General features: G+C 47.8%; 1 protein-coding gene across 1 annotated transcript in view; it reads right to left on the bottom strand.

The window, feature by feature from the left end:
• Nucleotides 1–12,804, bottom strand: part of TBX5 (T-box transcription factor 5) — a 41,505-nt gene that overhangs the window by 18,464 nt on the left and 10,237 nt on the right. Inside the window, exon 6 of the mRNA XM_078060129.1 lies at nucleotides 6,291–6,382. Within this exon, the coding sequence (XP_077916255.1) occupies nucleotides 6,291–6,382 (92 nt within the window). The remainder of the gene's footprint in view (nucleotides 1–6,290; nucleotides 6,383–12,804) is intronic.

Here is a 12,804-nt window from a genome sequence, read left to right as displayed (position 1 = left end):
TTTTCTTAACAAGCTCCCCCCACGCCCAGGTAATTTCGATGTCTGCCAAAAGTCTGAGAAACACTGCTTAAACATGAATGAGTGAGATGCCCACAGACACTGTCCCTGAAGAGCAGGTATGCTGGGGCAGAGGGTGGGGGAGGAGAGGTGAGGACAGTGCTTCAGATGAACAGGAAAAGTTCGGGGTGGGGGTGGGGGGCTAGGGGCATGTTCTCAATATCCGTATCCTCAACGGACAACCATGAGCCAAGGTGGGACCCCTTGAGACAAACCTCAATTTCACAACTTAGGCTGGCTTGGCTTCCCAAACAAAACCCCCTCTTGTTTTCCATAAATTCACACTTCTCTGGGGGCAGCCGTGTGGCTAGCCAAAAGTATGGCAAGAAGTAGAGAGTTAATGCCATCTCCAGAATGTTGTCTTGGAAATCACTCCTCATTAACCAGGCATTCCGATTACCTTTAACCACAAGCATGGGAATACAAGAGTGCTAAACCGTTTGAAAAGTGACCATTTGAGGTTAAGGAGCTGAACGTTCATTTAAAATCAGGAAGCCAGGCCTGGAGGAGGAGGGAAGGTGCTGATGGAACGTTTTTAACCTTTTAGGGGCCCCAGACCCCTGAGTCCCTTAAAATGGTTTGAAATTTTTGTCTATTTATATCTAGTGAGTTTTTCAGACAGTCCCTGGCTTTCATTGGATTTTCAAAAGGAACCCTGATTAAGAAACCCAGCCCTGGAGGAAGAAGATGGAGGGCAGTAAAAATAGCTCAGAGGCAGGTGATTCTCTCCATCCTGAAGAAACCAAGCTCACAGCCAGGCCTCTGCACCCTGACTAGCTGCGCGGCCCTGGGCACGTCAACCTGGCCTTTGGCTTCCCGAGGGCACGGACCCCGTCTCAACGCCTGACATCAACCTGGCATCAGTCTGGGCCCGATGCCGGGCCAAGTGCTTCCACGCATGTGGGGGCAGTGTTAAAACACGGGGACACACTCTTTGGCTCTCCTTCTGTCTAGAGGAGGGATCCCTGCCCCTGGAACTGCCCCCCCCCCCCTTAGTGAGTCCCGTTCAACCAACAGAAAGCAGCAGAAGGAATACTACATTTTTCAAGGCCTGGTAAACAGAGTCTCGTGGCTTCTTCCCGGTTGTCTTGGGGGCAGCCAGCAGCCACGGAAGGAGTCTGACTCCCCAGGGTCTGCCATGTTGGCCAGGCCTGATGCACATGCTCCAGGGGACAGCCCCGCTGAGATTCCAGCCGAAAGCCACCATCGGCTGCAGGGTACGGCAGTGAGCCAAACCGGACGTCCAGCCTGGGGCCTTCGGCTACTGCCGCCCCAGCCAACACCTGAAGGCAGGCAGGAATGGCCCAGATGAGCCCTTTCCGAGTTCCTGACCCACAAACCATGAACAAAATAAAAGTGCTTTGCTGTTACCTCTTGCTTCACCTTGCATACAGTGGCGACAAGCAATGGCTGGTCTTTTTACCATCAGTAGTACTGACGAGCATTACCGAGCGAGGGTTAGCGGATTGCACCTGGATGAGATTCAGGGCACTCTGAATCTCAGACCTCAGGACTGAGGTCGCCTGCCCTTCCAGGTCCCTTTAGCGGGCTGTGGAGGCACAGGGTAAGTGGTCTTTGGCGGTCCCAGATTTACCATCGCACACAAAGGATGGCCTAGCTTGCAGCCCCTTCCCAGCGAGGCCCAGGGAAGCCCGGGAATACTCTGTTACGTAGCAATAGTCATCAGGACACACTCATTACCTCCTTCCACCCATGCAACAGCCCTGGAGGTAGGTTCTGTAATCATCCCCCATTTTATAGATGAGGAAGTAGAGGCTGGGCAGAGTTGGGGGAGCCCAACTCTGGAGCTTTCCACCAGTGGATCCTGCTCCTCTGGGTGCTGATTCGCCTTTGCATCCTCAAGACCTGCCGTAGCGTGAGCACTTAATAAATATGTGTTCCCTGAATAACAAATGGACAGATCAAACACTGGAGAAATAAATGAATCTCCAGTCCTCAGTTTCTCCTTCTGCAAAACTAGAAGAGATGTTGTCTCCCATAGTCCCTTCTGTCTCTAGAATGCCATGTTCTCGGAGCAACTGCCCCCCCGCCCCCGGCCCCAGAACCACCCTGTCACTGTGCCACTCCAGCTGGCTTCCAGAGAGCGTCAGAATGTGACCCCTACTCTAGATTCGTAGATCCCTGCCCACTTCTACCCTGACCCAACCCAGAAAACCCTTCTTCCCAACACAAATCCCACTCTTCCCACAAGGCCCAGCTCCAACCCTCTCCGACCCTCCTTCCTCCATTGCCCCTCCCCCATCATCCCCACCCCCGCCCCCAGTGACCCAGGCCTTGGCCCCCAGCACCCTTGACTCTTAGAAAGTTCACAGCTTGCCTGAACACATCTTAAAGACTGAAGCCAAGGTCAAAAAAGCAACGTTCCCCGGAAAACCAGGGCCTAGGTCATTTCAAACAGCAGGAAGGCTCCCACACCTTTCTTGCTAGGATGAGCATGTAGGGGTATTTCCCAAATTTCTGTCATTTGCGTATCACCTTGACAGGTTCACCAAACCTTCATACCAGTTCTACTCTTATTTAATATTTTCCTTTAAATAATCAGCCTTACTTCTCCCCCTCCCTCCCTCCCTCTCTCCTTCCTCCTTTAGAACTTAGTCTCGTTCCAAGCAATACCATCTATAAAATCAGCCTGATGTGCCCATGGCTGTACACATTCTAAAATCATCCCATCTGTCACCAGGGTAGAGGTCCTGCAATTTGGGAAATACTGTTTTTTTAGGGTAACAAGTTTTCTTAAGCCGCAGATTAACCTTCCGAAATAACCTTGGCACTTATTCTAATCTGTCAGCTAGAGACAGGATTTTAAAATAATTTTATCTTCTTCCTCATGCTTTTTCCACAGCTCGCCCATTTTTATAATAAGCGGTTCTTGCTTCTGTAACCAGAGCCCATAAATGAACGGTGGAAAAATAACTAAGACACCATCTGCATTTTCCAAACGCAGACCGCGGGGCGGAGAGATAGCAGGGTGAGTGCCCAGACATTGGCCAAGCGAATCCAGACGTTACTGATGTGGTGGGCTAACTGCGAGTCCGTGTCCGGCCCTCTCCTCTTCTTCCAACTGTTGGAATTAGAGGAAATGTCATTCCTCCTGCTTATTCCCCCCGCGGGGCCAGCTGTCACCGGGTGTGTGGGGGACAGGAAACAGGATTGCAAGACGAACAGGGAGACTGCCATTCCAGCCTGGCTGTTATCACGGCCGACTCTGGACAGCCACCTTCCCTACTTGTCACTAGGATTGGGACCACAGCCCAGAATAAATGTCGAACCGGGGCAAAACTGGGAGTACCTGGGAGTCTTCCCCCAAATCAGATACATTGTATTGAGCATGGACTAGGAACCAGGCACCCTATAGACATTTTCTCATATAATTCTTAAAAGAATCCTGGAAAGTGGAAGCCATCATTTACGCCCATTTTACAGGTGGAGATACTGAGGCTCTGGGAGGTTAAGTCACTTGCCCGAGGTCACATGCTGATAAATGCAGAAGCAAGGATGGAAGCCAGGTTCGTCTGAGTCCCATAGCCTTCTGTTGGAGCCACTCTGCCTTACTCCGTCTCCTTCCCAGGGGCCATGTGCACAGGACTGGGCAGATGACCCTGTTCACTCTCCCAGCCTGGTCAGTGCTTAGTTCAGCCCTCTGGCTCCCCAACGCAACTCCTAACATGGCCACAAAGACACACGTGGTTCTTAGGCTGTAGGTTTTAACCGTACATGTCAATTACATAGTGCCTACTAAATACCCACCACCCTTTCCCGCCCTTTTCCTGCAAGTGCCTACCCTAAGAGGACACCTAGATGACCCCTCAGCCAATCTGCACTAACGGGGGGATGATCGGGACAGCCAATTCAGACCAAAGTAGAGTCATCCACCTAAATACCTAACCAGTTGTGTTTAAAACTTTAGGGGAGAGTCCCCAGGGTGACCGACATTTCATCTCTCAGACACCTGCACTCCCCACCTGACTCTCCTCCGTGTTTATCATTCTATCCCATCAGCTCCCAAAGTGCAGGGCCCGGGCCTGACATAGGAAAGCAGTGAGGAGGGGGCCTGGGGATAGACATCCACAATCTGTGGCCAGTGAACGCTTCTTGGAGGAAAGGACAGCTCCAAGGACACCTAGTGATGGGCAGGAGATGGCCGAGTGAGGAGGAGGGGAGAAAGCCTGAGGCAGACCAGACATGCTGTTCCAAGGGCCAAAAACAGTGGGAAGGATACAGGCGTGGAGCATCCCCTTCAGCATGACGGAGACAGAGAGGGGGCACTGGTGGGGGGCAAAGCGAGGGGGAGTGGCCGGGTCAGACGAGAAGGGCACGGCCCACCACGGGAAGGAGTCTGGACCTTATACTGAGGGCAACCAGACTTGGTGACTGGTTACACGTGAAGGGGCGATTTATAACACCTCAAATCCATGATCGCACCTGTTCTTGACTTTGTGGAAAGGAAGGAAGACCCTTGGTTTGCAGGCTGGAACGGGGTGGCTTGCTTCCAGTCCCTACATGCACGGCCTCGACCCTCACCCACAGGAGGATGGAGGTGAGACTCTGTCAGAGCCTAAAATCCCTTAGTGACAACTAGCAGTCAGGACGACAGGGGAGCGTGACCACTGCAACAACTCCGGCCCGGTACTCTGAGCCCAGGGCTGCAAACAGGCTGACCCCTCCCCCGCCACCAGCTTTCTGTGACACGGGCTGTCAACTTTTCCACTGAACATAGACTCAGTCCAACTCCAACTTCAAAATGCAGACATTCGAAAAGTCAATTGTTATTTTTTTAACAATAATAATTTAAGAACTTGGTTCTTTTAGCCACAAAAAGCATCTTATTAATCTGTGATGGGGGGAAAACCGATTATAAATGCTGAAATGCATATGAGTGGGGCGGAGATGTGCACACCTGAAGGTCACAGTGTATTTCTTTTTTAAAAGCATGCAAAATTTAGGATGCCTGGGTGGCTCAGTCGGTTGAGCGTCTGCCTTCGGCTCAGGTCATGATCCCGGCGTCCTGGGATCGAGTCCAGTATTGGGCTCCTTGCTCAGCGGGGAGCCTGCTTCTCCCTCTGCCTGCCCCTCCCCCTGCTTGTGCTCTTTCTCTCTCTCTCTGACAAATAAATAAATAAAATCTTTTTTCAAAAAAAAAGTGCTTTTAAAAAAATAATAATAAATAAAAATAAATAAAAGCACGCAAACTTAGATCGGGGAAGCCCGCTCGCTAAAAACAATTTCCATGGCATGAATTTCCAAACCAGTGTGAAAAGGACAACACTGTGGTTTTTCTCTGTTCCTCTCTTAGATCCCTTATTTTTCTTTGAATGCGTATGTCTGTCCACCTCCCTGACTCACCCCTCTCCTGTCTTCCAGAAAGGATAAGGAAAACCTTCCTACGTGATCTCATTTTATTTTGAAACACTAAACCCACCAAAAGGGGGGGGTGGCGGGGAACCCTTTCTTGGTCAAAGGAATCAAGATGTATTTCTAATTCTCTTGCCATATGGTAAGTTATTTTGGAAGCATATCAAGAGGTAGAGAGAATGTTTGACAAAATTGGCAATACTCATACAATCCTTTCAAATCAGACCAAATTCCCACTATGTACATTTGCTACAGACCCTTCTATTCATCATATCAGCGACTGTGACCACAGGATATGTAAAAATACCGAGCAATTTTTATCACCAGCTCCCAATCCCCCAGTGCCCGCAGACCACCACGTGGTGTCAAATTTGTCTGCATTTCACCCCCAGGAAATCGAGTCATTAACTTCCCTTTCATTTACCAAGAGCTGTTGCCAAAAAGAAAATCATTCATCGGCTGTGACTTATGGGAAGAAAGAGAGAAAGGACTGATTTCACGAGGAGAGAGAAGGCAAAGAAAAGGGAGAGAAAGTTGGAGCTTTTGTTGTCCCGGGGCAGATGGAGAACGCCAAGTTCCCTGGTGCCTTCTCCCCCCTCCCATCCCCGGAGGACACATTCCCCCCACCACCACCACCCAGGGCTGTCCCACAGCGTAAACCACACGGGAGCATGTGGGGGTCGTCAGACGGTGGGACTGAAGGTGCCTATCTCGCCTTTCCTCGATGGCTAACGTGCCTGGGCCTCTGCGAGCAGGAAGGCTGGAGGAGGTAGGTTCTGGGCTGCTGCTGGCTCTCCTGGGCTCCCTGGGGGGGTGGGGGGCACGTGGAGAGAAGGGAGCCCAGCGCTCCACCTTCTTACCTTTGCATTCTTGACATTCTGTGCAGCTCCATGTCATCACTGCCCCGGAATCCTTTGGCGAAGGGATTATTCTCAATCTTTAATTGGGTGATCTGCAGAAAGGCAAGAGAGAGAGAGAGGGAGAGAGAGAGAGTTGGTTTTCACTTGATGGCTGGAAATGCAGCCTCTGGCGACCAAAAGAAGCAAATTAAGCCAGTCACGTCAGTGAGACCCACCACTTCATTCAAGAGGAGGCTTTGAAAAATGCCCTCGATCAGACCACTTTTTAAAAGGGGAAAAAACCTGGTTTCGGTTTGCCCATTAATTGGAGTCATACTCTGCATCACTCCAGCTGGGTTGGTTTGTTTTTTAATCCTGGCATGTTGTGTTTCAAACACAATCTAGGCCTCAACACTTGGGAGCCCTCCTTCCCCTCGGAAAGTTGGGCACGGGGACGTGGTGCTGCTCGTCCTGCAGCGTGGTGAGCGCCGTTTGGAGAAACTTGGTTGCTTTCAAAATTCTGTTTCTGTCTCATGCCTTGTTCATTTCAGCTTCACAGACCGAGTTCGCTAGCACAGGTGGAAGATGGCACCGGATTAAATAAACACCCACAGAGAGAATTGTAACGTCCGTGATAGCTGTCTATCAGTTCCAAAGCCCTTCAGTTTTCCAGATAAAGAACACAGAGCCCTCTTCTTGCGAATGTTTGTTGCAATGTACAAAACTTAGCAATAGAACAGGATCTTGGGTTCAAAGGTCAGAACTTCCACGGAAACCATCAACACATTGTCTGTGAGCGTGAGCGTAGAGTAACAGATCCAGATGAAAGAATACATCTGTATGGAGTCTGCTAAAAGTATTTCCTAAAAGCTGCGTGTGAATTGAATTTTTATTTATCGAATCATTTTAGAACCACCGAGGCAGCATTCACGAGGTTCAATCACGCAAGCTTCACCTTCACCATCATTATTATATTATATCTATAATCTTATTATATAATAATAGTATATAATACATATTATTATTTATACTTATAATGTAAAACTATTTCTATAATATTATATCTATCTGTACACTGGTCTCTGCTTAGTATTTTGATTTAAATCTAACCACTTCTTGTTTACATTTATTTTATAAAAAATATGGTATCACTTCTCTCTACCTCAAACTGGAATCATGAGCTATTCAATAAAAGGAAAACTATTGTATCAAATTCTCTCTACTGGCCCCCGCAGAAAGTTCTAAACCCAAGGCCTGCCCTCACTTTTTTTTTTTTTAAGATTTTATTTATTTATTTGACAGAGAGAGGCACAGCGAGAGAGGGAATACAAGCAGGGGGAGTGGGAGAGGGAGAAGCAGGCTTCCCGCCGAGCAGGGAGCCCGATGCGGGGCTCGATCCCAGGACCCTGGGATCATGACCTGAGCCAAAGGCAGACGCTTAATGACTGAGCCACCCAGGCGCCCTGGCCTGCCCTCACTTTGTTGCAAGGGGAAACGAGACACTTTCAGAGACTTATTTAACACACACTGGGACTGAACTCTCTCCCTGATCGATGAATAGAAAGATAATCAATATGAGAACAATTTTCTTGATCCCAACCTATGCAAGTACCCACAAAAACTACCTCAGCTACCCCCCATAGGAGAGTTCCAGACTTTGAGAAACTGAGCAAGTTCCTTTGAGAAACCAGGAGTAGTAACTAGTGAATGCACCTATAATTCATCCCTTTAGGGGCAAGCATTCTGGTATGTTCTGTTTCAGAAGAGATGGCCTTATAAGGTTTCCTTCTAACTCCAAGACTCTATAATGAACATGAAATTACTATATTACACACGTGTATGTGTGTGTGTGTGCTTGCCATAAAAAATATACATGAAATTAAAGTTTTAAAAATATGTTATATGATTCCAACCATACAACATTTTGGAAAAGGCAAAACTATAGAGACCGCAAAAAGGGACCAGTGGTTGCCAGAGTTTGTGTGGGGAGGGAGGGATGAATAGGCAGGGCACAGAGGACTTTAAGTAAAGCTATTCTGTATGATAATGGAACAGTCGATACATGTCCGCAACTCTACATGTGTCCACACCCACAGAATCTACGACCCCCAAGAGTGAGCCCTCATGTAGTTTCTAGGTGATAACAATGCCTCAGTGTAGGTTCATCGATTGTAATAAATGTCCCAGTCTGGTGGGCAGTGGCGATGTGGATCATGGGGGAGCCTTTGTGGAGGGCGGGGGCACAGGGGGTCTGAGAACTCCGTATTTTCCACTTTACCTTGCTGTCACCCTAAAACCACTCTAAAAAAATAAGACATATTTTAAAACTTTTAAAATAGGTGTGTGTCTTTATGTATACACACATTCCCTCCTCCCTCATTTTTTTTAAACTGGACCCATTCCTACAACTTTCTGATTTTGACTTGACCCTTCAGAAGGAGTAGAAAAACCTGTAAAGGTCTCTTAGGAACACAGTCTTTAAAATGTGCACTCCCGAATCCACTTCTGTTTTGAGTCCAACAGGCCATTACCTAGTAGAGCTTTCTTTCCCACTCAGGCTTTATCATTAAAAAATGCAACCCAATTGACCATAAATCATGCTATTTTTAAAGGTGGGGGGCGGGGGGGGGTAGGATTCTCAAAATGTGAAGTAAAAATCAGATCATTCAAAAAGAGGTGGAGGGAATCCTCGCTGCACTTCCCTGCGAGTTTTGTAGGCAACACGGGTGTGGTATCGGGGCTGGATGAATAGCTAGTCCATGACGTCTCTGTTCCACCAAGAGCTGGGGACAAACAATTACCGTGAGGGGAAAAAAAAGAAAAAAAAAAAAGGAGGGGAGGTGGGCTTTGGTATTTTTATCAGCAAAAATCTTTCGCTTGAAACCATCCCTTGCACCCCAAACAGGTCCTACTACTCCCTAATGTTTGAGCTTCCAAAAAGATGATTGCACAGGACAAGCACAGTTCGCTACACAGACACTTCAGTACGTTGATCTTACATAAGTCTTGTGCGTAGACTGAGTATGGAGGTCTAGAAGACATAAGGATTATTACCCTTGAGAAATGTTCATACACAAGCTTAGCTGCAGGTGAAAATGTCCGCCTGAGTCCGTACAGACCCCAGCTCTGGAATTCCCTTCCAAACACGCTGCATGTTGGCTAGCTCACTCACGGGCACATGATCCCGTCGGATGTCTGAGTTCTACTAAAAGGCTCCAGTGAAACGGACTTGCACTCGTCACACAAATGTACTCCCTCTCCAAGATCAGCATAAAACCGGATATCCGGGGGAGGGTGGAGGGTGAGGGCTAAAACAAATATAAATACCAGCTCCAACCAGTGAGACAGAGGTTGTAAAAATTAATGAGAATAATTGTTGTGAATTCTTGCTTTTGAAAAAAAAAAAAAACCCTCACGAGGGCCAACAATCTTAATTATGTCTCTCTATTAGGGGTTCATTTCCTGGTCCCAACCAGAAAGCTCATACCTCATAAATACAGACTCTTTACACAATGATTTAAGCAGGAGGAAAAATGCCTTTCAATGGCAAAGTAAGTTAATATTGGGGGACAGACATGGCTTGCATACACAGCCATTGTTGCAAGAGCAGAGAAATGAGATGCCCACGTGACCTTTTTTTAACACCTAAATATTTCTAGGGCTTGTTCTGGGCGCTGCTGACAGCCTCATCGAAAACCTTACAAAAACGTGTTTCACAGAGCAAACGTCACTGCTGCGGAAGAGTCGAGTTTTTTAAATATCTTTTTCAAGCTGTCAGCCATCTGGGAAAATAACTCCCAAATCCAGCTTGGGATCACAGCTGGGCTGAGGAAACATGTCGCCGTGTCATTAGGAGCCGCGGGGCATACGGGTGTGTGACCCCTGCCTAACAAACGGAGGTCGCCAGGTACCTGCCTCCACCTGGGATACCAGCATCCGAGCAGAGAGAGAGCATTCTGAAGGCATTGGGCCACTTACACCAAAAATGAGTGTCCCAAATTGTCCTGGCAATTTAATCCCGTGGATTGCTGTTCTGTCCTCGCTCACGTATCCAAAGCATCATGCGGGGCAGAGTCCTTGAATTGATGGCATGTTCAGGGACTGAACGAACTCACCCACCAAGACTGACACTTGTAGTGGCTTTTCAAACACAGTAAGAAGAACTTATTTGAAAGCTCAGTTCTTCTGATTCTAGAATAATCAGGGAAGGCAAAGAGTTTCCCAGGGCCTGCGTTTTGGATGGAGTTGTCCTGTTATAAATGGATCAGCTGAGTAGTCAATCCACAGCATCATAACTCACCCTCTGCGTGAGCATGCGTGCAATGCTCTGTGCTACGCGTTTTCCAAAGATTATCTCGTTTAGTCCTCACGATGATAAACACAAGCAATTCTTGTCTCATCCCCATTTTACAGAGGAGGAAAACTGAGTCCAGTAACTTGCCCAAGTCAAATGGATTTAAACCCAGGCAGCCTGCCTCCAGAGTCCCACCTGAACCCTAGGCAAGGGTGAGTAAGAGCGCAGGTGGCTTCTGCCCATGAAATCAAGAGTCTCAATACCTCGCCCAGATGGGACAATAAAGGAACAAGACAGAGTCCACAAACCACACTCAGCTTGGCCTGAGTGTTTAAGTCACACGTCCTATATCCACGTGGGGAATGCCTGCAGCAGCCCTGGAGTGGGCTGGAAAATTTTACTGCTTTAGACTGCCTCCTGACGAAGAACATAGGGGCCTTTGGTACTTCACAACTAAAAAGTGGGAGGGGGAAGAGTGACGGAAAGTTGTCTTCTATGAAATCCCTCTTCCGGATGTCAGGCTGGTGAAAAAAACCTTTATGGCCCAACCAATTAAAAACAAAACAAAACAATACCCAAATTCCCATCTGTGAACCCGTTGTGTGGTCATCAGACACACATCTATCTGGATGCGGATTTGGAGACACACATTTTTAGACCCATGAGCATTTAGACACACAATCCCCTAGATTGCACTCAAATCTCACACGTATACACCCTATTAGGCAGACACTCCTTCAAGCGCATAGATCACTAAATATATTCATTGGGAAGGACATTTTAAAAAAACAGAAATATGGGGGAGTGGGGTATATTCACAAGTGGTCACAATGATAAATACATGTCAAACTCGTCAAATTGTATACTTCAAATACTGCAGTTTATTGTATGATAGTTATGCCTCAAAAAGCAAAGAAAGAGGGGCGCCTTGGGTGCCTGGGTGGCTCAGTCATTAAGCGTCTGCCTTCGGCTCAGGTCGTGATCCCAGGGTCCTGGGATCGAGCCCCGCATCGGGCTCCCCGCTCTGCGGGGAGCCTGCTTCTCCCTCTCCCACTCCCCCTGCTTGTGATCCCTCTCTCGCTGTGTCTCTCTCTGTCAAATAAATAAAATCTTAAAAAAAAAAAAAAAAAGAAAAGAAAGAGGGGCGCCTTGGTGTGGCTCAGTTGGTTGAGCGTCTGCCTTCGGCTCAGGTCATGATCCCGGGGTCCTGGGATCGAGTCCTGCCTTGGGCTCCCTGCTCAGCGGGGAGCCTGCTTCTCCCTCTGCCTGCTGCTCACCCTGCTTGTGCGTTCACTTTCTCTCTCTCTCTGAGACAAATAAATAAAATCTTAAAAAAAAAAAAAAAAACAAAGAAAGAGACAGAGAGACAGAGTACATGCTCTCTCAGATCTAGCCTTGCCTGACAGACCCTAAGATCATAACTACACAGAGCTTAGGGATTTCCCCCAAAGGCCCCAAGCACTCACATCTTTCTTTAGCAGGTCACTTTCATGAGTCTACCATTTCCTGTTCTTTCTGTGAGTCTGGGCTTTTTTAATTGAAAAGAAAGAAAGAAAAGAAAAGAAAATCTGATATATCTTTGGACCCTCTGTCAGGTCTAAGTGTGTGTGTGTGTATTTGTGTGTATGGATATATAAATATATAGATATGTGTGTGTGTGTGTGTGTATATATATGAGAGGGAGGGAGGGAGGGAGGGAGGGAGCAGTGAGACTGAGTGTGCTTGTTGCTATTTTTTCCAATTTTTTCCCCTGTGACTGTCACCACAAAGTTAAACATAGATTTACAATAGCCATAGAGGAAACAGGTTTCTAGCAGCCAGACCCAAATTAGCCTGAAATAGTTTTGCAATTTTCAGAGTATTTGACCTTAATGTTTTTGCTCTTGTTGGTTTGACAAGTCAGGGGTGGAATTCAGAAAAATCCTTCTTCCCCTTTAAAAAGTAATTGCATTTTGGAGAGAGCGAGTTCTCTTCTGGAGGGAAGCTCTCTCAAGGCTTGAATCCCCAGACAGGACTTGCAGCCTAGAAAGGACCATCCATCACAACTTGGCCTGGTGACTGACAAGCTGAATTTGGACATTACCATCTTATAACTGCCTTGGCTTCCTGGTGGTGGGGGGGGGGTGTTATCTGACACCCAGCATGTAGGCGGGAGGCTTTAGGGTGCTAAACCCACCCCTCACCCCTGCCCTGGCCTCTTCCACCTGGCTTCACGGCCCCTGTAACTTCCCGCCACCCTAC

Source organism: Halichoerus grypus, chromosome 13, assembly GCF_964656455.1.
Source record: "Halichoerus grypus chromosome 13, mHalGry1.hap1.1, whole genome shotgun sequence".
Taxonomy (NCBI): Eukaryota; Metazoa; Chordata; class Mammalia; order Carnivora; family Phocidae; genus Halichoerus; species Halichoerus grypus.
This window is presented reverse-complemented; position numbering and strand designations above follow the sequence as displayed.